General features: G+C 35.9%; 1 protein-coding gene across 8 annotated transcripts in view; it reads left to right on the forward strand.

Annotated features, from left to right (window-relative positions):
- NUMB (NUMB endocytic adaptor protein) overlaps positions 1-23,874 on the forward strand; it is a 93,428-nt gene that overhangs the window by 40,052 nt on the left and 29,502 nt on the right. For all 8 annotated transcript variants that reach the window (XM_087819337.1, XM_087819339.1, XM_087819336.1 and 5 more), the window contains 2 exons: positions 6,751-6,891; positions 19,200-19,274. In XM_087819337.1, the coding sequence (XP_087675463.1) occupies positions 6,766-6,891; positions 19,200-19,274 (201 nt within the window). In that variant the 5' untranslated portion in view covers positions 6,751-6,765. The remainder of the gene's footprint in view (positions 1-6,750; positions 6,892-19,199; positions 19,275-23,874) is intronic.

Genomic DNA, 23,874 nt, shown 5'->3' on the forward strand with positions numbered 1-23,874 from the left:
CACTATGACCAGTTTCAAGCTACCAGCATGAAGTCACTGAACATGATTTTGCGAAGAGATGTACACTAGCCCAGCATTATATAATCTTTCTACCATACAGATACAGAAATCATAAGTAACCCTAGGAGCATAGATAATAGTAAAATGTAAAGTAATTAGGAAGTGATAAGGTTTTAGTATTTATTATCTTTGTTTTAGAATAACATATAAGTTTACGTAATTTAAATTTTAATAAAGGCCGTATTTAACACCCTGTTTGCAAACTTGTTGAAAATTTAGCAGTTGGATCTTGTCATCCAGCACACAACTATAAATAATTTGCCTACTTATTTTCTGTCTCCTTCATAGAGACATGGGATTTGTTCTGTATTGTTTACTGTTGCAAAGCATGGTAGGCAGTCAATAAATACTTATTGAATAATTTTAATTAAAATATCTGAGGTCTTTTATATATAATTTAAAATTCATATAAACAAATGTCTGTACAGGTGCTGAGTAAAGTATAAGTCTTGCCTTGAAAGAAATGTATACCCCTTTTTCTTCATTTTTAAATATGAAGTTTTGATAACAATACATAAAAATCGTATTTCTCTGAATTATTAGCAGCATGCTGCTCTGAAAGGAATAAAAAGGTTTTCAAATTTGCCTTGCTGAGAGAAAGATATCCTATGATCCTTTTTTTTTTATAAAAAGAAAAAGTACATATGCATAGAAAAAGACAGAAAACCTCTAAAACGTTAATGGAGGCTATTTCTGTTTAGTGAGATTACAGATTATTTGTACTTTTCTGTTTTTCCTGTTCTTTATAAGTAACATCTATTACTTCTGTGATAAAAATTACTTTAAAATCAGCTTCATTGTCACACCAATGAAGTATTTTAGTTGAAAGAGAAGGAAAGTAAAATATTACAAGTAGAAAATACACTGTAAAGAAAGAGAAATGGAAAAGCAACCTCATATTTGAAAGCCCTGATTTTCATAGGATTATGTGGGGAAGTATTGGGAGAGGGGTATAGAAAAAGGTTCAAGTTGTAGATGCTCCTGAATTCCAGATATATATTTTACTCATTAAACTTTAGGATCTTCAACAGCTTTTGAACACAATTGAGGGTAAATTTTAGGAATATTAATCTGGCATAACTATATAGGAGGATTAGAGGAGAGAGGGCTTGGAGCCCAGGGTTGTTGCAGAAGATAGATGAAGTGATTTTTCTAGCAGGGCAATTAGGAATAGAAAGTAGTGGCTGAATGCCAGAGATACTGATACTCCCAATAGCATTAGTTGATTGACTGGGTATGGAAGAATTAATGAAAAGTGTCAGAGATGAACCTTAGAGTTTGCTCTTGTCATTTGAAAGCTTTGATGGATAGAAAGATGTTATATAGAAGTAGGAAAGTCATGAAGAAGAGCTTGCTTGAAAGGAAAGATAAATTTGATTTGATATATTGTGTTTTCATTCAGTTCAAAATACCTTCTAAATTCCCTTTTGTTTTCTGTTTTTGCCCATGGACTATTTTGAAATGTATTATTTGGTTTCCAAATATTTGATGATTTAACTCCATTGTGGTCAGAGATCAAACTTTGTATGACTTGAATCCTTTTAAATTTGAGACTTTTGTTTTACGGCCCAGAATATGGTCTTTGTTTGTAAAAGTTCCACATATACTTGAGAATAATGTGTATTCTCAAGTATACGTGGAATAGAGTAGAATGTTCTATAAATGTCAGTCAAGTTATGTTGGTTGATACTGTTTGTCTTGCTGTTTATATTCTTGCTGATTTTTTGCCGCCTTAGTCTATTAATTATGGAGAGGGGGATGTATAGCCACTCCAGCTTTCTTTTGACTACTATGTGGTATTTTTTTCCCCCCTATCCTCTTTTAATCTATTTGTGTATTTATGTTTAAAGTGGGTTTATTTGGAGGGCATATAGCTGGGTCTTGCTTTTTTATCCAGTCTGATGAAGAGCTAATTGGTCTGTTTGACTGCTGGAGAGCTAGTGTCACTGCTAATGGTTCTGTCTTTCCTAATAAGTGTATTCATGATCTCCCTGGGGGAACATGTGGTGATGCGGGCTAAAGTTCACTAACCATAGTGGAAACTGTGGAGGGCTAGTGAGTACTATTGTATGTTCCTCTCTGTGCCTACCTGGGTAAGCACAGACTGGGTAAGCGCACATGAAGGCAGACCCTGGAAGGAGCCAACAACTGTGCCAGGAGAGTTGGGACTTTTGGAATCTGACTTGCACTGTTACTGACCAATCAGAACACTCACTGACCTTAATACTCTGTTAAACCAGGTATTAACCTATTAGTTGTTAGACTGTGGAAGGTCAAGTGTTGGATCCTAGAAGAGGGGCTCAGCATTGTGACTAATAATTTCTAGAATGTAAGCATTGCAAAAATTTAATCACTGGTAGGGTTATATTAGTACAGCACATATTGGCCAATTACACGGCGTATGCACCTCTGTTTATTTTTTAGTGTGTTGGACTTCATTCTATTTACTGTATCCTAACTCCTATTAGGGAAAAAGAAGGAAATAATAAGAGATTATTACAAGAAAAGTTTTACCTATAATGACTTCCTGTGGTGGCCCTGACCTCTTTCTTGAACTTCAGGCTTACACACATCTCCAGCCGGAAAGCTCTATAATTAAGCCCCTCAAATTCAACAGTTCAGTTTGCTGAACTCATCTATCCAGTTTACTTAAGAGTCATATTTGGGCTTCTTCCTCTTCCTCATGTTTCATAATCAGTCACCAATTCCTGCTATTGGCTTTCCCCACAAAGAATCCTGTAGACTAAGCAAAGCTGAGTTTACTAAACACTGCAGCAAGGGAGAACACCACTTTGACAGAGTCTGGTAGGTAGGGGAAGTTAGGAAAGAGTATATCTAGAATCTTGAAATCTCAACTCACATGGTTTAAGGCAGGTCCTTCAGGTGGGGAACTGGTTGGGCTGGGCAGTTTGTGACAGTATTTAGAATTACTAGACACAAGAAAAGGGTCTTGAGGCAATCTATTGTCCTTTTAGGAGTGCTGTTTGCCCTGATGCACACATTGTTTGCTCATATAAATTAGTTGGCAATTTCCTGAAGCAAACAGTGAAGCTGATTATTGGTTTATAGTCTTGTCGTCCTAGGATTTGACTGAATTCTTAGTGCTACTCTTGTTTTCTAAAGTCCCCTTTACTCCCACACCACCCCCACTGCCCTCGTTCAGTCTGTTGTCATAAGTTGCCTAGACTATTTTAAAAGTCTTTTGAATCATCTGCAGTCCTTCCCCCCCCTCACATTTGTTTTCCATACTGCCACCAGAGTTATCCAACTATATTGCAACTCTGACCATGTATTTTAAACTTTTTAGTGGCTTCTGGTTGTCTATAGGTTAGAAATCAAGACCTGATCCTTACCTACTCCTTCAGCCTCATTTCTGCACTCCTCCTCTTACATTGCTGCCTAGTGTTTGATTTCCTGCATCTATGCTTTTGTTGATGCTGTTGCCTCTACCTGAAATATCCCTCCCACTCCCCACTGTATATGGATATTTTTTGTTCTTCCCTTAAAACTTAACTCAGGCAATATCCCCTATAGTAAGTGTATCCTGAACCTACACTGCTTCCAGAGCATACCCTATAGTCACCATATTGTGCAGAAATCAACCTTTTATGAGGGGAGAGAACCACTTAAAGGCAAGTTGTCTTATTGATTTCTGTACCCACCAACATTAACAGTAGGGCCCAGCACTTAACAAGTTCTCAAACAGTTCTTACTGACCCAAACATTTGGGTTAGAAGGGGAGGACTTAAGGAAGTGAGGTAAGAGGTGATGACTTAACTCTAAATTAATGTATTTTGAGGCAACATCAATGCACTCAAATATAGAAATTGAGTAAGAGAGCAAGACTTAAAAGTATGATTGGAAAATCATCATAATTAGGGTATAGGTTGGATGTCTTTCTTTAAGGGAAGCTGTCAGAGTAGTTTCTTTGTCAGTGGGAGGTTGACCTATTACATCTGCAGTGTGTTTCCAGCACTGATGATTCTCTGGTTTTATGTGTCTACATTTACCCTACCTAGTAAATATCATCTAATATGATGGGGGTCTATTTTATCTTTTAGTTTCTTTGAATTTATAGTATGCCATATATATGACAGGTACTGTGTTAGGATGCAGGGGTAGTATTTAAACAAAGTACAGTCTGCCATTAAGGAAATAGAAAATTGCTATTAGTTTTGATGAGTCCAGTAATAAAAGCAAGCAGTAGTAGGTGTTAATGGGGATCATATGAAATGGAAGGACCTAACCCAGGCCAGGTAGGGACTTGTCAGAAAAAAAAAAATTGCTTCCTTGAAGACTCCTGAGCTGACTCTTTAAAGATGAGTAGACTTTAATCTGACACAAATAGGGGAAGGTCTTTCTAGGCAGAGGGAGGAAAATATACAGAAACTGAAAGAGGGCCTGCCTTGTTTGGAGAACTGGAGTTTAGTATGGCTGGAGCTTAGCATGTGAATAGGGACTGGTGAAAAGATTGGTGAGTGAAACCAGATGAAAAGGACTGTGTTTGCCATACTTAGGAATTTGGACTTTATCTTGAAAGTGAAGTAAAGCAACTGAAGGATTTTAATCAGAGTGATTGCGTGGTCAGATATGTGTTTTAGAAAGCACTCTGGCATTAGTCAGGAGAACAGGGTGGAATGGACCTCTCTTGGAAGCAAAAAGACCATTAAGTGAAAGGCTTTTGCAGTAATTTAAGCAAAAATGTCTAAGGCTAGTAGAACTAATGTGGTGGTGGTTGGGAAATGAATTAAAGATATCCTAAAAAGGTAAAATCAGTGGAGTCACTGGTCAGAGAAAGGGTGAATGCAGGGATGACTCTCAGGTATCTGGTTTGACTCACTGGATTGGAGGGTAGTCTGTTTTGCTAAGGGAAATTAATTAGAAAGGACTCATATGGGCTTTTTGCCTAAAGATTATTAGAGTGCTAACTTGAGCAAGGGATATAGGTGCTTTTTTCATTTTCTTGTATTTGTGTGTGTGTGTTTTTGTTAATCCTCACCTGAGGATATTATTTTTTATTTTTTTAGAGAGAGAGTGGAAGGAAGGGGGAGAGACAGAGAGAGAAACATCGATGTGAGAGAAACCCAATTAGTTGCCTCCTACATGCACCCAGACCCTGGCCAGGGATTGAGCCTGCAACGGAGGTACATGCCCTTGGCCAGAATCGAACCCAGGACCCTTCAGTCCGTGGGCTTACGCTCTAACCACTGAGCCAGGTAGGGCGTATTTGTGTATATTTTTAAAATGTGATATAACAGGATGTAGAATCAAGGAAGCTTATGGAATTCTTTTTGGAAATCTGTTAGATTAAGGTAGACTCTCATTTAGCTTCGTTTAGGGATGAATGATCCACTTACAAGCAGAGGAATGGACTACCTTTTGTCCAGCCCTTTGATTATTTAACATCTACTTCATATGCTCTGTAAATCAGTTTTGAATTGAGAAATAATACATTTATTTTTAGAAAATCCAGAGATTTTTACCTCGCCATTTGTCAGAATTTTTACCTTTTGAGAAGATATGTGGTAAGATTGACTTGTCTGTGTAAAGTAGCTAATTTGATAATAGTTATGCTGTGGCATTATGCATTTTAAAATATGAAATGATTTTCCTCAGAATGCAAACTTTGATTTTCAAGTCTTTCAGCGGTGTCATGTGGGAATGAATGTTCAATCCCTTGCTGTTTGCATTCCTGACAGAGGATGTTTCCCTTATGTAGCATTGTCACTCATTTTCTCAAGTTAAGATCTCTGTTAGGCTGGTTGAGTTGCTTAAAAGAATGAGCAATGCTACTTAACAAAAAACTGGAGGTATTGGTTTTAGATTTTGAGATTGTTCTGTAAAGGGACACTTACTCATTATGTTTATTCATTCGTTCTTGAATGTTCTCTTGTTTCTTATCAGTTAGATTTTCCTTCCCTGTAGTTTTGTGATTGCTACACCTTTGAAAACATTAGAGAAGTGCTTCTTTCAGTAACAAAACAAAAAACTGACTATAGTTTAACACTTTTTAATTTACAGAGTTAATGGTGAAACTTGGACTACTTTCATATCTATAATAATTACAGATATGAAAGTACATTCTGATTTCATATTGCTTGCAAGAAATTTCTTTAGAATAATTTTTTCCTAGTAGAACTTTTTCTTGAAGCATGTTTAAAGGAAAGTTTATTTTATTCCTTTTTGTAAAACACCTTTTTGTAAAAATGTGATTATAGTCCCTGCTTTGCTTAGTGTCTTCAAATAGTAAGCCAAAACGGTTCCCAGATTCCAGCGTTTCAGATGGATTATTTTCCTAATAAGTATGAAAGTTTTCAGAAATTATTAACAGTCTATAATTTTGCCTGCATGTACAAATTTTCATTTTCTGAAGTGAGAATGGATTTGAGAGGTAGATCATTAGGGATATACTCATTGGAATTATTACAATAAAAGTGCTTGAAAGTTCTCAGAATAACATCTCTTCAAATCCTAAGAGGTTATTGTTGTTTTACAAGACTAGTATTATAATTGCCTTCAAAATGTGAAATGATTTGAATTTAGTGTTACTCTCAGAGGAAGTATACTAATTGCTCATTTCCCCCCAAACCAAAGTCTTTACTTTGGGACATTAGTTTTTTGTTAGTATTGTAATCCAAAGTTTATGGGAGAAGGTAATAATATCTTTTTCATATTTCTTTGACTCTGCAGGTTGTAAAAATTAAAATGAACAAACTACGGCAAAGTTTTAGGAGAAAGAAAGATGTTTATATTCCAGAGGCCAGTCGCCCACATCAGTGGCAGACAGATGAAGAAGGGGTTCGTACTGGAAAATGTAGCTTCCCTGTTAAGGTAAAAGATCATGTTTCTATAAATCTATGTGTGGAAGAGAATGGATAGTCTGTTGTATGTGAAGTCCCAATAATTAGGACAGTTAAAAGAAAACCCTCCCCAAACTAGTATCTTCATATTCTGCTTCAATGGTAAAATTAATAAAATAGGTTATAATTAGTGATTTTTCTTTTTATACTTTAAGAGGATGTTTCCTTTATGTAGCTTTGCCACATCATTTTCTCACATTGAGGTCTCTTTTAGGCTGGTGGAGGTGTTTAAATCCTTTGGGGAAAGAATGAGCAGTGATACTTAACAGAAAACTGAAGGTATTGGTTTCAGATTTTGAGATTTGCTCTGTAAAAGGACACTTACTCATTATGTTTACTCATTGGTTCCCGAAACCAAAATTTTAAAATTTGGAACAATAGTTTTTTATTCAAATGGTAATCCAAAGCTTATGTAAGAAGGTATATAATCTGGTTTAAATCTGAAATAACCACAAATAAGATCACTTCTGATGAGAATACTAATCCTTAAATATCTAAAAATCTCATATGATCAAGAATCAAATTAATTTCAATGGGATATGCTTATGAAGTAGCAGGGCAGAAGTAGCAAGAGTCTGCCTTCTTAAAGACAGGCCTGTTGTGTCCTAAAAGCAGAGAGAAAGAGAGAGAGAGAAACATTGATGTGAAGGAGACACATCAATTAGTTGCCTCCCACACTCACTCCAGCAAGGCTGGAGATTCAACCTGCAGCCCAGGTACATGCCCTTGACTGGGAATCGCACCCGAGATCCTTTGGTGCGTGGGGCAGTGCTCTAACCACTTGGAACACCAACCAGGGCAATAAATACATGGTTTTGAAAATAAATTTTTCCACAGTGTCAGTAACAGAGCATTTTTCTAATCACCTAGCTTTATTTACTTAACTCATTTGCTGAAACTTCTTTTATAGGAATAATAAATATTTTAACTTTTAATGTTTAGTATAACATGAAAAGAATAAAAACCTCTCTAACATAAACATAAAAACTAACACTCTTCTCTACTACTCCCCCTGCCCCAAGAAGTAGGCTGTGTAGTGTAGGAAGTTGTATGAGATGAATTTTATTGTGGTAAAATACACATAGCATAAAATTTACCATTTTAACCATTTCTAGGTATACAGTAGAGTGATATTAAAGCATTCACATTGTTGTGCAATCATCACTACCATCCATCTCCCAGAACCTTTTCATCTTCCCAAGTTGCTGGGACTCTGGCTACAGTGTAGTTGAAGGTAGTCCAGAGAGGATACAAGGGGTCTAATGAAAGGTTATTACAGTAATCTAGAGGACAGATACAGTGGTAGGCGAGACTAGAGTGGTGACTATGGAGATGAAAAGAAGCTGAGAGATAATTAAGAAATAAAGGCAACCAGAATTGGAGATGGACTGGATGTAGGGAGTGAAAAATGGTGGTAGTAAGGATGATACCTAGTTTCTTTTCCCAAACTAGTAGAGGTGATGATCATTGACACAGGAGGCACTGAAAGATACCTTTGCTGTATTTATTATTAAATAATAAAGGCATGCCAGCCAGGGCTGAGGTTTTTGATCTGAGCATTTGGAAGGGTAGAGTTGCCATATATTATTTTAGGGAAGGTAGAAGAATAGATATATGAATGAAGGATAATATCAAACATTCAGTTTTGATTCTATTATAAATGGCATCTTTTTAAAATTTTCATTTTCTGCTTATACTCTTATAGAAATACAATTGAATTTTTAAAAATTGAGATATAATTGACATATGTTCGTTTCAGCTGTATAACATAATGATTCAATATTTGTATATATTGTGGAAGGATACAATTGACTTGTTTTTGAGGGGGTTTTTGTTTGTTTTTGGAGTAAGGAAAGATTGATCGAGAAGGTTTCATACAATTGTACGTTGAAATTATATCTAGTGATTTTGCTAAATTCACTTATAAATTCTAGGAATTTGTATATTCTTTTGAGTTTCTAATACAGTTATATAAACTATGAACAACTATAGTTATATTTCTTGCATTCTAATCCTTATGCTTTTAATTTCTTTTTGTTTCCTCATTGCATTGGTCAGAGTCTGGTATACAGTACTGGATAGAATTAGTGATAACAAGAATCCTTGCCTCATTCCTGATCTTATCACAGTTTATCAGATTAAACAAGTTCCTTTCTATTCATGGTTAAAAAATAATTTTAAAATTATGAATGGAAACTAAATTTCATCAAAGTCTTTTCTGCACCTGTTGATTATATCATTTTTATCTTTAATTTTGTTAGGTAGTAAATTATACTTATTGGGTTTTTTGAATATCACCTAACCTTACACTCATGAAATAAACTCCACTTAATATCCATCATGATCAAGTTGAGGTTATTGAATATATTGATGGATTTTGTTTGCTAATATTTTGTTCAGAAATTTCATATCTATATTTTTGAGACAGATTGGCCTATAAATTTCCTCTCTTATAATGTCCTTGTCAAGTTTTATATTAACAGAATGGAGGCTGAATTACAGTTTTGGCAAGGCTCTGTCTACCTCTGGTTTATGTTGATTCGTAGGGCATACTTGTCCAGGTGTTCCAGCTGAGAGACTGGTGGTGGTCATTGGAACCCATCCCTCTGGTGGGTCCTGAACTCCTCAGCAAACTGAAAATGAAAATGCCAGAAACTTACTCTGTTTGACATGTTCCTTTGTTTCCTGTACTTCTTGTAAATTGGTAGTTTTGGAGGCTTGATCAGATTTAGCTTTGATATTTTTTCCCCAGGAATACTTCTTTGGTGGTGTGGACTATTATCAGAAGGCACGCAATAGTTGATTATCTATCTTTGTGATGACAGTAACCATTAATTCATTAAGGGTTGCAAAATGATCATACTCCAATTCCATCTCTTTCTTCTTCATGACTCACCTATAATATTTCTGTGAAGGAAAATTCCCCATATTTAATGTTTTTGTTATCAGTGGTATAGTTTAATTATGAAAAGCAGTGTGATTTCATTTATGAAAGAAATATTGAACTATGAGGAAGATCAAGCCTCACTCCAGCCATAAGCAACATTACCAAAACGAATGACCCTCCCTATTTGATCGACCACCTTTTTTAAAAAAGAATAATAACATGAACTTAATATATTTACGAGCAGTAAACTGTAAACCATTACTTAAATAGAGTTGCAGGAGTAATGTAAGATGCTTGAAAGAAGATAGTGAAGTAATTGAAAGAGTAGATCTAGAAATCAAAAGATCAGTTCTGTTCCTGGTTTTGTTAATTTACTAGTTATGTAACATTGTTTAAATCTAACTTTTTTGACGCCTAGTGTCACATTTGAAAGATGGTTTTGGATCTCTTTATTTTTAGCTTTAAATTTTGTGATTAGATTTAATACATATGCTTAGGTCAGATGACTTATTCAAATGTACTTATACTCCAAATTTATACTTAAAGAATAGCCCACTTCAGTTTGGTTTTACTACTTGTCTTTGATTAAAGGCCCCAAACAAGTTTTGGTGTCATGTTCAGCACATCTGCATCCTATATTTGCTATATAACATAGGCTATGTATAAGTGATAATGTGCCCTATAGCATCTTATAAGTTAATGATTGTTATGTCACTTTTTGGTAATATTGAGAACTGCTTACTGTACAGTCTCTCACATAAGAGCTCTGCATTTCTTCTCATAGATAACATTACTAAAATGGGTAAAATGCGCTTTTTAAATATTTTTTTCAAGAAAAGGAAAAATGACTTAATTCATCCAAGAATGAAATTCCACATAATAGTTCTTCTAAAGTACATTTTTTGTGAATAAAGTCCCTTACTCAGAGGGATTTTGGAAAAGGCATACAGACAAAAGAAGTCCCAGTGTCAAATATTTTAGCCATTATAGCATAAATCAGCTGCAATTCTTCAGAGAGATAGTGTCTCAGAGAAGAAAAGAGACCTCTTTAATAATGTTTATTTCAACGGGCATGTTTTTCTCAGTCTAATAAGACAGTCTAATTTCCATCTCCACATTTCTAAAATAGATTATGCAGCTAAGAGTCCATATAGGAGATATTTTTATTTTCTTCTTAACACCAAGTCTGCCCCCTATCTTTTTTTTCTTGGTATAAATACCCATATGTGACCAGTTGAATCGATCAGGATAATAGAATAAAATCCCTTGGAAACCTGTATTCATTTCTCAGCACCTAAAAGTAACACAGTGATCATAAAACTGTACTTTCTCATTTTTTATTAATATAAAATGGAAACAGATTAAATGACTCAGAGGTAGTACTAGAAATAAGCATTAATAAAGAAAAAAGAAAGAAAACACAGATATACTAGAAATAAGAAAGTGGGAGACCCAGTTACAGACTCAAATTATGTGAATACTCTATGGTTTATGCTGATAAATTTGAAATTTTAAATTAAGTAAGAATGTCCTAGGAAAATACACATTGCTAAAATTAGCTGAAGTAGAAAAAGAAAAATTGAATAAGCCCCAACCATGAAGTAAATAGAGAAAGTTTTTAAAACTCCAAAACTATCTTCCCCCAACAGACTGACTATAGATGGTTTCACAGGTCACTTCTTTCAGAATCTTGAAGAATAACTCTTATGCTGTTTATAGCAGAGCACATAGAAGAAAAGACAAAAATCAAGGACAGTTTTCAAATTTTTTTCATGATATTAACAAAATTCTAATACACCACCTAACAAAGATAGCATAAAAAGAAAATCATAGACCAACTCCGCTTATGAATATAGATGAAAAATTAGGCAAAAAATAGGCCAAATGGGATCTAAAAATAAACCATAGGAGGATTTAACTCAAAAATCCACAAATGATTCGATATTAGGAAATTTGATATAGTTCATCATTGATGGGTCTAAGAAGAAAATTTTTGCAATGGAAGCAAAGATGAAGGACTCACAGTTCTTGATCTCAAAACTTGGTACAAAGCTATAGTAATCAAACTATTATAGTTCTAGCATAAGTATGATATATATAGAACAATGAAATAGAATTGAAAGTACAGAAATAAACCTATACATCTATGGCCAGTTAATTTTTGAAAAGAGTACCAAGGCCATTCAATAGGGAAAGAATAGTCTCTTCACCAAACATGATGGGAAAACTGGATTTTCACATGGGGGGGAAAAAAGAATTTAGACCCCCTACTTCACACCATATACAAAAATTAACTCAAAATGGATCAACAACATAAATATAAAAGTAAAAATTACCATAAGTCTCTTAGAAGAAAATGGGGGCTGGGGATCGAACCTGCAACTCAGGTACATGCCCTTGACCCTTCGGTGCACACTCTAACCACCAAGCCACACCAGCCAGGGTGGTACAGCCAGTTTAGAAGACGGTTTAACAGTTTCTTACAAAACTAAGCATACTCTTTTTAAAAATTTTTTTATTTATTGATTTTAGAGAAAGAGAGGAAGGGAGAGAAAGAGAAACACTGATTCATTGTTCCACTTATTTATGCATTCATTGGTCTTGAATATGCCCTGCCTGGGGATCCAGCCCACAACCTTGGTGTATCTGGATGATTTTCTTACCAACTGAGCACCCCCGCCAGGGCTAAACATACTCTTAAAATATGCTTGGCAATCACAATCAAGCCAAACAAATCGAAAACTTATATCTACACAAAATTCTGCACATAGATGTTTATAGCTGCTTTATTTATAATTGTTCAAACTTGAAAGCAACCAAGATGTCTCTGCGAATGGGTCAATAAACTGTGGCTCATCCAGACAGCATAATATTATTCATCACTGAAAAGAAATGAGCTATCAAGCTATGAAAAGACATGGGGGAACCTTAAATGCATATTAGTAAAAGAAACCAATCTGAAAAGGCTACATACGATATGATTCCAACTATATGACATTCTGGAAAAGGCAAAACTATGGAAACAGTAAAAAAAGATTAGAGGTTGCCAGAGGTTAGGGAAGAAGAAAAGATGAATAGGAGGATCACAGAGGATTTTTAGGGCAGTAAAACTGTTTTGTGTGACATAATGGTGGAAACATGTTGTTATACATTTATCAAAACCCCTAGAATATGCAACACAAAAGTAAAGTCTAATGTAAACTATGGACGTTGGGTGAAAACGATCTCAATGTAGGTTCACTATTGTAACAAATGTACCACTCTGGTGTGGAATGTTGATAGTGGGGGAGATTAGGGGGTGCAAGCAGAGGTTATAGGGGAACACTACTTTCTACTTAATTTTTCTGTGAACCTAAAACTGCTCTAAAAATAAAGTTTATTAAAAAGAATATATATATACATACACACACACACACACACATATAAATGATGGGCAAAACCAGTTCACAGTAGCAACAAAATTATTAAATTCTTATTAATCTAGTAACAAATGTACAGGAGTGAATTTGAAGGCTATCATAAAACTTCAGAGACATAAAAGAGTTAAATAAATATTCTGAGATGGAATGAATCAGTATTATAACATCAGTTTTTCTCAAATTAACCAGTAAATTTAAGGCAATCCTAGTTAAAATCCCAAAGGTTTGCTTGGGCAGGAACTGGGCAAAATTATTCCAAAGTTGGTCCCAAGGAAGAAAGATAAGAAGTATCCAGGAAAATTCTGTTGGAGAAAAATTAAGGATAGTGATTATGCAAAGCAGATATAAAATATATTCTTAAACTATAATGATTTTTAAATAGCATGTTATGGTTCCAAACTAGAAATATCAGTAGAACAAAATAGAAAATTTAGGATAATGTAATTATATATTTGGCATTTCAAGTCAGTGATCAAGGATAGAGAGTAAAATTTTAAAATACCAAATTAAAAAAACTAGACAGTATATGTGACAAAGTGCCAAGAATGAGATGTCAGAATTTCTTAAAATGTCAGAACAGCAATGCAGACAGCTCAGTTGCTGAGATTTTACTCTTTCCCAGTACAGTACTTGATTTTCTTTTTTCATTAGGCCAAGAAATTAAGAATATATTATTGGCCTTTGAAAAAAGCCACATATCAACTGAACATGAAGAAATAATTTCTAAAGCTGAATTCAACCAAAGAGTTAATTTAAAAATTCATTCATCATTATCTTCTAGGCTGAAAAATACAGCTTTCCAGAATTTGAGTGTAATATGCCTATCACTGTAGCATCTGACTAAATGATGAAAAAATAGTCCTCAGTGACAAAGTACTCTATTATATCTGGATGTGAGTTCCATCTAACCATCTAGAACTAGTTTATAGAGCCACCAGCTGTTACCAGACAGGACTCTGGCCTGGGGCAGGTCTGCCTCGGGCTGGCTGGTAGTATGTGGATTCTTGACTTTGTGCAGGAAAGTTTTCACAACACAAGTCCAGATGATTTTGAAAGTATGTTCTTTAAAGCTGAGGACAGTGAAACAAGGAAGGGCCTAGGATAGAAGACTCGATGGGTCTGCTTTGGCTCTCTAGAAATGGGGAAGAAGTGAGCTAAGGCAGGGCTGCTGTCCGCTCACTGGAGAGTCAGAGAAAAGGGGGCATTGGGGACAGGTTTAGAGTGTTAGCCCAGGATAGCTCCCGCTGCCCATTGCTCCCTTGGTTGCAAGTCTTGTAGGGTCCCTAAGAGTTCAGGAGATGCATGCTTGTGGGGGAAGAAAAGGAAGGGAAAGGAGCAATAGTGGTCCTGGTCAGTTGTGCTCTGGTTGTACTCCGGTTGTGCTCCCAGAAGGGAGAGTGCGCTAGAACTTTGTCTTGAGGGGAGGGTTTTAAAGGGTGGGAGTTTAGGGCCAGTCTTAGGGGAGATCTCAACAGAACATTCATCAGCTTCTCCAGTTGTGCCCTTTCAGGGTAGTGGTCTCCACTTGGATTTCAGAGCTTCTCCCTTGTATGCTGATTGGCCAGTGCCAGAGTAGGAGGTCATTAGTTATTGCAGCTAGTCCTGGTGTCACCTGCCTAGTTTTGCTGCTTTTCTGGGCCTGGAGCTGAAAAACAGCTGAGGCCTAGTTATTATCTCTAGGGAGGAAAGGTCAGGGGAGGGTTTGAACTGCATGACCAGGGGAGAAAAGGCTACCCTGGGGATGAGGTCCAGCACCAGTTTTGCCTGCAGCTAGGCACCCGGGGTTTTTGGCCCCGATGACCTGTATCTAGCTCTAAATTGCTCTGCCAGTTTGTTCAGCTATCTGTCTCAGTTCCCCCATTCCACTTGCCAAGGAATCTTCCTAGCTTCTTACTATCCTGCCTCATGAACACTTGACATTTCTAACAGCCTATAATTTTAAATTAAAATTTTTCTAATTTAATAGAAAAAAGAGATAAGCAAAGATGACTAAATGTGGAATCTGTCTTAAAGCTCATGCTATCTCTTATTGAGCCAAAATGACTGAAGCCAGCACCTTTAAGTACCATCTTCAGCCAAAGACAAATGAAGATGTTGCAGGTGAGGGTGTCAGTTAAGGTAGGTTACCAGGAAAAACACTGTAAACAGGAGTAAGGTTGTTCACAGGTTTGAATCTTTGTCTTCTGCATTAATAAGAGTTTCTAGAGATAAGTTTATTCCCCTCTTCCTGGTACAGCAGGGAGACAACCTTCCAAGTGGAGATTTCCCTTACAAAAGTAAATGTCTCCCGCAAAGGGTGACTTCTACATGGATTTCAGAGCTTCTCCTTTGTATGCTGTTTCTTAAAATTAGCCAGCCTAAAATAATCCTTATGTCAAAGAGACATATTCTGGGGTGACAAAAATCTGTTCCCTTACAGCTGCTAGGCTGCAAACCCATACAGTCTGTTACTGCACTGAATACTGTAGGCAGTTATAACACAGCGGTATTTGTGTAATGTGTTGCAGTAGGATGTTAAGATAGCTAGATGTCACTTGGCAATAGGAATTCTTCAGCTCCATTTTAATCTTATGGGACCACCATTGTAGACGTGGTTTGTCTTTGACTGAAAGGTCATTATGCAGCGCATTATTGTATATCTTCTTGGATTTTTTTATTATTCAGATTTGCCCTAAAGGGGTTAGAGGTTATATTCTTTCATCTTAGAACTATATACAATTTGTGTGTGTGTGTGTGTGTGTGTGTGTGTGTGTGTGTGTGTATATGTATGTATACATACACACACATATACACATACCATGTCGATGTAGAGAACATCCAAACCTATAGAGAATTTTTATGAGCTTATTTGAGGCAAACGGACTACATGCCAGAAACAAGATCTCAAATGCTCTGGAGAAAAATGCTTCCCAGAATGACAGTTTGCAGTTTCTTTTGATAGATTTGGAATAGGGGGGTGGAGAGCATAAGGAAGATTACATGAATTACAAGATTACGTGAGAGAAAGCAAGGCAGGGAGATCTCTGTGATTGGATTGATTGCAGGATGGTTAACAAGATTATGTGCTCCCTTGAAGGTATTCTGAAAAAGGCATTTCAAAGGTATGTTAACCTGGATATACAAAAACAAGGGACTGGATCAACAAGATAAGTAATAGCAAGTGTTGGAGAGGTTGTGGAGAAAAAGGAGCCCTCATTCACTGCTGGTGGGAATGGAAACTGAAACAGCCACTGTGGAAAACAGTATGGAGGCTCCTCAAAAATTAAGAATAGATTTATCATATGACCCAGCAACCCCTCTTCTGGGTATCTACCTGAAAAGTTTGAAAACGTTTATTTGCAAAGATATATGCACTCCTGTGTTCATTGCAGCACTATTCACAGTGGCCAAGACTTGGAAACAACTGTTGTCCTGTGATAGACGATTGAATAAAGAAGATGTGGTGCATCTATGCAATGGATTACTACTCAGCCATAGGAAAAGATGACATACTGCCATTTGTGACAACATGGATGGACCTTGAGAATACCATGCTAGGTGAAATAAGTCAGTCAGAAAAAGCTAAGAACCAAATGATCTCATATGTGGAATATAAAATTGAAACTCATAGACACAGACAATAGTACGGTGGTTACCAAAGAGAAGGGAGGTAGGGGGATAGTAAAAGGTAAAGGGGGCCAAATATATGATGATGAAAGATGATTTGACTTTGGGTGGTGAGCACACAATGCAATATACAGATCATGTATCATAGAAATGTATGCTTGAAACCTATATAACCTTACTAACCAGTGTCACCCCAGTAAACTTAATGTAAAAAAAATAAGAGCATTAAAAAAGTAGCCTTGGCCAGTGTGGCTCAGTTGATTGGAGCATCATCCCAGGCACCACAAGGTGGTGGGTTCAATTCCGAGTCAGGGCACATACCCAGATTGCAGGTCCCATCCCCGGTCAGGGAGCATGCAGGAGGCAGCCAATTGATGTCTCTCTCTCACATCAATGTTTCTCTCTCTCTCTCTCCCCCCCCTCCCCTCCTTCCTCTCTAAGAAAAAAAAATTTTTTTTTAATTAAGAAAAAAATTTACAGTGGTTTAAAAAAATGGACAGGGCTTGCTTAAGACAGAGATAACCTTTTACTAGGGAAGTTGTAGGCCTGAGGCATGACTATCCACATGACCTGCCTAGTAGGAATTTATGATCAGATCACCCTGTGAGGTTGCTTTCTGTTATACTTATTACAAAGCTCCTTTTTATCCACAACTAAAAAGTGAGCATTCCTGCTGTTTTATATAATGTTTATTCAAAATTATAGCTGTTATAATTCTTTAGACATGTATTTTTGCCTTAGTTTATGATTTTTGTGATTGATGCCTCAAGTATTTTGTTACCTGAAGTCCAGCAGTTTTCTACATTGGTTTTATGCATTTAATCATCATTGGAAATATAGGAGTAAAAATGAAAAATTCAATATATAAGCATTATAAGATTGGATCAGGCTGCTTGGGTGTGAGCATTCATTAGCTGAATGACCTTAGGCAAGTTACTTAAAATTCTGTGTTACCTGTGTTTCCCACGCATTACCACTATTTCACCTCCATTCTAGGACCAAGTGGTGGGAGATACAGAGAGAGGGGAAAAAAGCAGAAGAGGGGTTGGTTACACCTTACTGGAATCACAGTTCCACTGAACAGAGAGGAAGGTTCCCCTTCCTCAGAGGTGTGGTTTCCATTGTTCTACCAACACCAGCACCATCACAAGGTTTCTTGGGGCTGGTGTGTGAGAAAAGAAAAGAAAAATAAATAAATAAAAGGGAGGGGGATTCCTATACTCTTTCTGAGGATAAGGAGTTTCCTTACCTGGTCCTTGAGCTAGAGTTACAGTTCTCTCTGTGCCACAGCGGGAGGTACCAAGGAGGAGGAAGGAGGGCAGGGAGAGGTAAACCCCTGCCAATTCAGAAATACCTTGAATTCCGGTCGTCTTCTCTGAATCATCTTCTATTCTTTACAGAAACTTCAAATAGGTGTTCCATGCATTCTGCCCAGGTTTTATGGTTTCATTCAGTGGGTGGAACAGAACCAGACCCTAAATTTCCTTTTAAAAGAGAACACTTGTAATATTGCCACCATCCCTTCTGCTTTTCAAATTCAAGACTATTCCCATACTAAGGTATGCCTAAAATAGTTTCCCAAACTTTCCATTTTTCCTCTTCAAATGCTACACATCTTTTAAAGCTCAGATGTACTGCCTTCTTAAATTTTGTTTGTTTTCTGCCCTGCTGTCACGTGTTTCACATAAAAGGAGTATGTGAACTCTTTCGCATTGGAATAACTGGTATTTTATTTATGCCTTTTTCAGTATGCATGTGTGTGTGTGTACATACATACATACACACATTTTGTTTTAGGATTATTTTTATGTTTAGAGATATAATAACTGTGTCTAGCAGAGGCTATTATGCCTCAGATCCAATAGATTCAAATAACATTCATTGCCTACCACTCACTCTGCTATAATAACTCTTTGAGACATTTATTATAAATCTCATTCATATGAGGACCTTAAGGGTAAGTAATTTTTTTTTTTAAAAACAACAATAACAACATGTTTTTATCGGTTTCAGAGAGAGGAAGGGAGAGGGGGAGAGAGAGAGAGAAGCATCAATGATTAGAGTCATTGATCGGCTGTCTCCTGCACGCCCCCTACTGGGGATCGAGCCCAAAACCCAGGCATGTGCCCTGACTGGGAATCGAAAGGCGATCTCCTGGATCCTAGGTCGATGCTCAACCACTGAGCCATGCCAGCTGGGCAACATCATCTTAATTTTCTACAGTGGCTGTGAGTTTCCTGAGTATAAGAATTTCAATTTTTGAAATTTTTAATTTCAAATATTTAATTTTCTATCATCTAATACCTACCATATAGTAGCTATTCAGTAAACATAGCAAAAGCCCTAATTTTTTTCTTTTTTCTACAGTACCTTGGCCACGTAGAAGTTGATGAGTCAAGAGGAATGCATATCTGTGAAGATGCTGTAAAAAGATTGAAAGCTGTATGTATTTGATGATTGCTCGTGTTGGTCTGTATGCTGTAAATATTTTCTTAAAAGATTTTGCTCTGTAAATTTTAGTGACCCACAATCCAATAAGAACAGTGTTTCTTTTAAGGCAAAATATGTGAGTTCATTAACAAAGAGTATCTCATGTTGTCCATCCAAAGGTGTAAATTATAAAGACAACTTCTTCAAGTTAGGCCAGACATTATCCAAAAGATACTTGTGATTCAGAACCCATATGAAACAAGTAGTATGAAATCTTACAGGTGAATAATATTCTAAAGCCAGGATAAAACTATTACTGCTAGTATCTTAATCTAATTGTGATAACTGGGTTATAAATTATTGATTTTAAATTTTCTATAAGAAACCGCTTTTCAGAAAAAAAAAGAAGATAGAGATATCTGTGTTGATCACTAGTGAGGTTTACATTTTGGGAGGACTTATTGTTTTGACTGCTACTCCCAATATCCTTCTCTATACCCCTCGAACATAAAAAATATATTCCCCTGCCTCTTGCACAAACTTCAGCATACTTGAAATGGAGAATTCTTTTCTAAGATAAATAATGTTTACTTTCCTGTTATGCCGTAGAACACATCCTAGACACATGCTTGTGTATTTAATAAAAGGAGATAGTAGGTTCAGAGTTCATAAAGGTTCAGATTAAAACGTTAATTTCATATTTTGGATAGATTTGAAGAATGTTTCATAAACTCTTGACAGGCCTCTTCACAACCTTCCTTCTCTCCAGTGTGTGGTCTTCCCCACCTCCACCCCTTGCTCTGAAAGCTTTAAGCGTTACTTCTGCATGCCCTTGCCCCAAATAGCTTTAAATACTTATTGCTTTGAGTATGCTGGTATGGTGGGCTGCCACAAGTTTGACTACTAATGAGTGCTTTTTCTCAAGTTACTTAATAATCAAAACTTTTCTGCTTCTTGGTACATTCTGTATGACCTCTTTTCTAATAATTCCTCAATATAAAAGATATAAAATTCAAAGAAGCAACCACTCAGAGAAATGAATTGTATTTTGGAAGAAATGCCTGAATCTGTTGTAGAATGGAAAGGAAGAGGAAAGTAACTGATTATACTCTGCAAAGAACTAAAAAAAATAAAAAGTAAACCAATACAGACACAAGTACACATATATACACACACATACCCTTTACATTAGATTTTGATCTTTTACATTCTTAAATGATTGAAGCCCTTCCTAGTCTCTTTGTGCTCTCCAGTTATCATAATGTTAAAGGGGCTTATATCCATGTACATGAAACTATAATTTATAGACTTGCCATGTCCACCTGAATATATTCCCCAGTTAAATACAGCTTCAGATAATGTAATTTCCAAGAAATATGAATTCAGTCTCCTCTTTAACAAAATAATTTTAAGTTCACTAGAAAAATAAGTTTAGCTAAGAACATTTTAGAAAGTAATGCAATGATTTACCTTATGGTCATTTAAAGAACATTTTAAACATCATAAACTAATGACTAAAAGCAACAGACAAATCAGTGAACAGACTAGATAGACCTGAAACAAACCATAAATAGATTAAAGTCATATAACTTCTATAACTTACGGTTAGAAGGTCACGGTGGAATGAGCTTTTAGAAAGTCTTTTAACTCAAGAGTATAGCTTCATGTTCACTCTCTAAATGAGGAAAATCTCTAAATGAGGAAAATCTTTAAATTTACCCAGAAGGTATTAAGAGATGGTATTTAGTTGTTTAATGAGCAGTTAACCCTTTTAACTGTCTAGGTTTTTTTAAAAGCCAGTCAGAGAAAGACAAGTACCATATGATTTTACTCATAAGTGGACTCTAATAAACAAACTGAACTAGCAAGCAAAATAGAGACAGTCTCATAGATAGCAGGCTGAAAGCTCGGGGGGCGGGGGGTGGACTGGAAGAGGGTAGAAGGATTGAACAAAACAAAAAAAAGACAATTCATGGACATGGACAACAGTGTGGTAATTGCGAGGGCTAGGCGGATCTGTGGAGGTGGAGAAGGGTATGGGGGGATAAATTGGTGCTGGAGAAGAAAAAAAGAGAAAACCCTACTTTTAAATAGAAACATCAGTTTATTATATAGGTAGTGAATGTTCATTGTATAAAATACAAATGAACAAAAATAGTGCATAAAATTTCTTGCAATCCCAGAGATAGCCACTATTTACCATTGAGTTTTAAAACTAATTTTTTGTTGACTGAATGTTTTTGTTTTATTTTACCTTTTTTTTAACCAAGAAGATTATAAACTATGAGCATGATTATTTGAGTACAGGACTATCTATTTATTTATTTATTTATTTATTTAATAATCCTCACCCGAGGATATTTTTTTTCCATTGCTTTTGAGAGAGAATGAGAGAAACATCGGTGTGAGAGAGACACATCGATTGCAGCCTCCTGCACGTGCTGCAACTGAGGTACGTGCCCTTGGTCAGAATCAAACCCAGGATCCTTCAGTTCTTGGGCCAATGCTCTAACCACTGAACCAAACTGGCCAAGGCGAGTACAGGACTATTTAGATAATAAAATTTAGTAAGTTTTTATTTTCATTGGAAATAGGAACCAAATTGCCATTTAAAAAATTATACCTCTGTTTAAAACAGTGTCTGGCACACAGTAGCCACTCACAAAATATTTTTGGAATGAGTATACAGAAAACATTTCAGTCCTCAATATGTGGTCAAACTGAATCTCATAATAACCATAATCATAATTATATTTCATGTTTTAAAGTTTATGAATCCCTTTTGCATATCTCTAAAAGATCCTATTTTCCCTGTGGTATTTTTTTTTAAGATTTTTAGAAAGGAAGAGGGAGAGAGAGAAACGTTGTGAGAGCGAAACATCAATCAGCTGCCTCCTGCACACACCTTACCAGGGATTCAGCCTTCGACCCAGGCACGGGCATGTGCCCTGACTGGGAATTGAACTGGCAACCTTTTTGTGCATGGGATGACGCCCAACCAGCTGTGCCACTCTGGCCAGGGCTCCCTGTGGTATTTTATAACTAAAATGAAGTTTTATATATGTTCATTGTTCTTCTGGACATACTTAAACTTTTGAACTTTGAGGGGAAATTGACTGTTTCTGAATTTTTCACTCAAACTCTTTGACATTTTTCATACCAACCCTATCCAGGAGACTTGGAGCAGATGTTATTTATAATTTTATATAGGGAAACGTGTTTTTTAAAATACGATGGGATTTTAGGTAACATGTCAGTTTCCTGTTTATTATACTCAAACTTCCCCCTTGTACAAATACCCTTTCTAATGCTGTACTGAGAAGGCTGCGGAAAGTTGAGTCTTCAGCTTGTTCTTCTCAAATCACATTAATCCACAAAAATTCATGACTTTCTCTTCTTTTCATATGTTTACTATGCAGAAATTTCTAGTTGCCTCTCTCCCTTACCAAACATTGATCCTAACAAACATAATCAGATCTATAATTAGATATACCAGCTGCTTATATTATGCCAAAAGCTATGTCTCTGAAAGTGTTTTTGTTTACTTTTATAGATCATAAAGCTTCCTCTTAGAGTTTCAAATAAATGCAAGCAAATGTAAAAGTACACCCTATAGATTAAAGAAAAAGAGCATTTCTGTGGAACTAGTTTGAATGTCAGTGTTTTAAAATTTGAAGAATTATATATAGCTCAGATATACCAGTTAAATAGCAAAACAGACATCGTAAACTTACCGCTTAAATGACCTTTAAACTGGAAATCTAACATTCTAATGCATTTTAAATTTGTGGGGAATTGAGGAAGCAGGGTTAGTTTAACTTCAATTAGAAGTTCTCTGCAAACTTAATATTCTCAAATGAAAAGATACAATAACTAAACAAGTTAGTGTTTTAAACATATACTTCTCAGAACCTAAATATGTTCAAATTGTTATTTTACTTTGTATACACAGAGTTAGTTATAGCTATTTTTAACTCATTTACCTTATGACATAATTTCACAAATTAGCCATTTAGGGATTTAGATTGTATGGGATTTGTCTATGGACAATCTCTTCTTCATTTTCAGTATCTTTATGTCATAGTTGGTGCTGGGAGGAGTAATATCATTTATCAATCTGTTCTGTAAAAAGTGTATCGGTCTTTGGTTATCTTGTTTGACACTGATCCAAGATACCCTTCCTTTTAAAAGGTCTTTTCTTCCCATTGTCTCTGTAAATGTCTCTCCCTCTGTCTTGGTTTTAGAATAGTTTCATTATACTACCAGTTTCTAATATGTTGATTTTTTTTATTCATTATTTGATATATTTTTCCTAATATATGTTTTTGTTTTAGCAGGTAAAAGAATCATAATTTAATTATTTTTTAAAAAGCAATATTCTCTAACTCTTTTTATGCATTTTGCACGTCAACTTTTTCATTAACATCTGAGATCTTTTATAAAAAGAAGGCAAACTTCATGTTTAACAAGTGCTTTTCTGGGAGCTAAATTAAATATTAATTGATCTCTTTCTCTCACCTCACTATCCCTGAAGAATGGTGAATCTTTTAACTTTGGCTGCATCTTTAAAAGCTCATGGTTGCTCACAGTCTAACAAAACTAGGGTCACCAA

Source organism: Miniopterus natalensis, chromosome 1, assembly GCF_054644295.1.
Source record: "Miniopterus natalensis isolate mMinNat1 chromosome 1, mMinNat1.hap1, whole genome shotgun sequence".
Lineage (NCBI taxonomy): Eukaryota > Metazoa > Chordata > Mammalia > Chiroptera > Miniopteridae > Miniopterus > Miniopterus natalensis.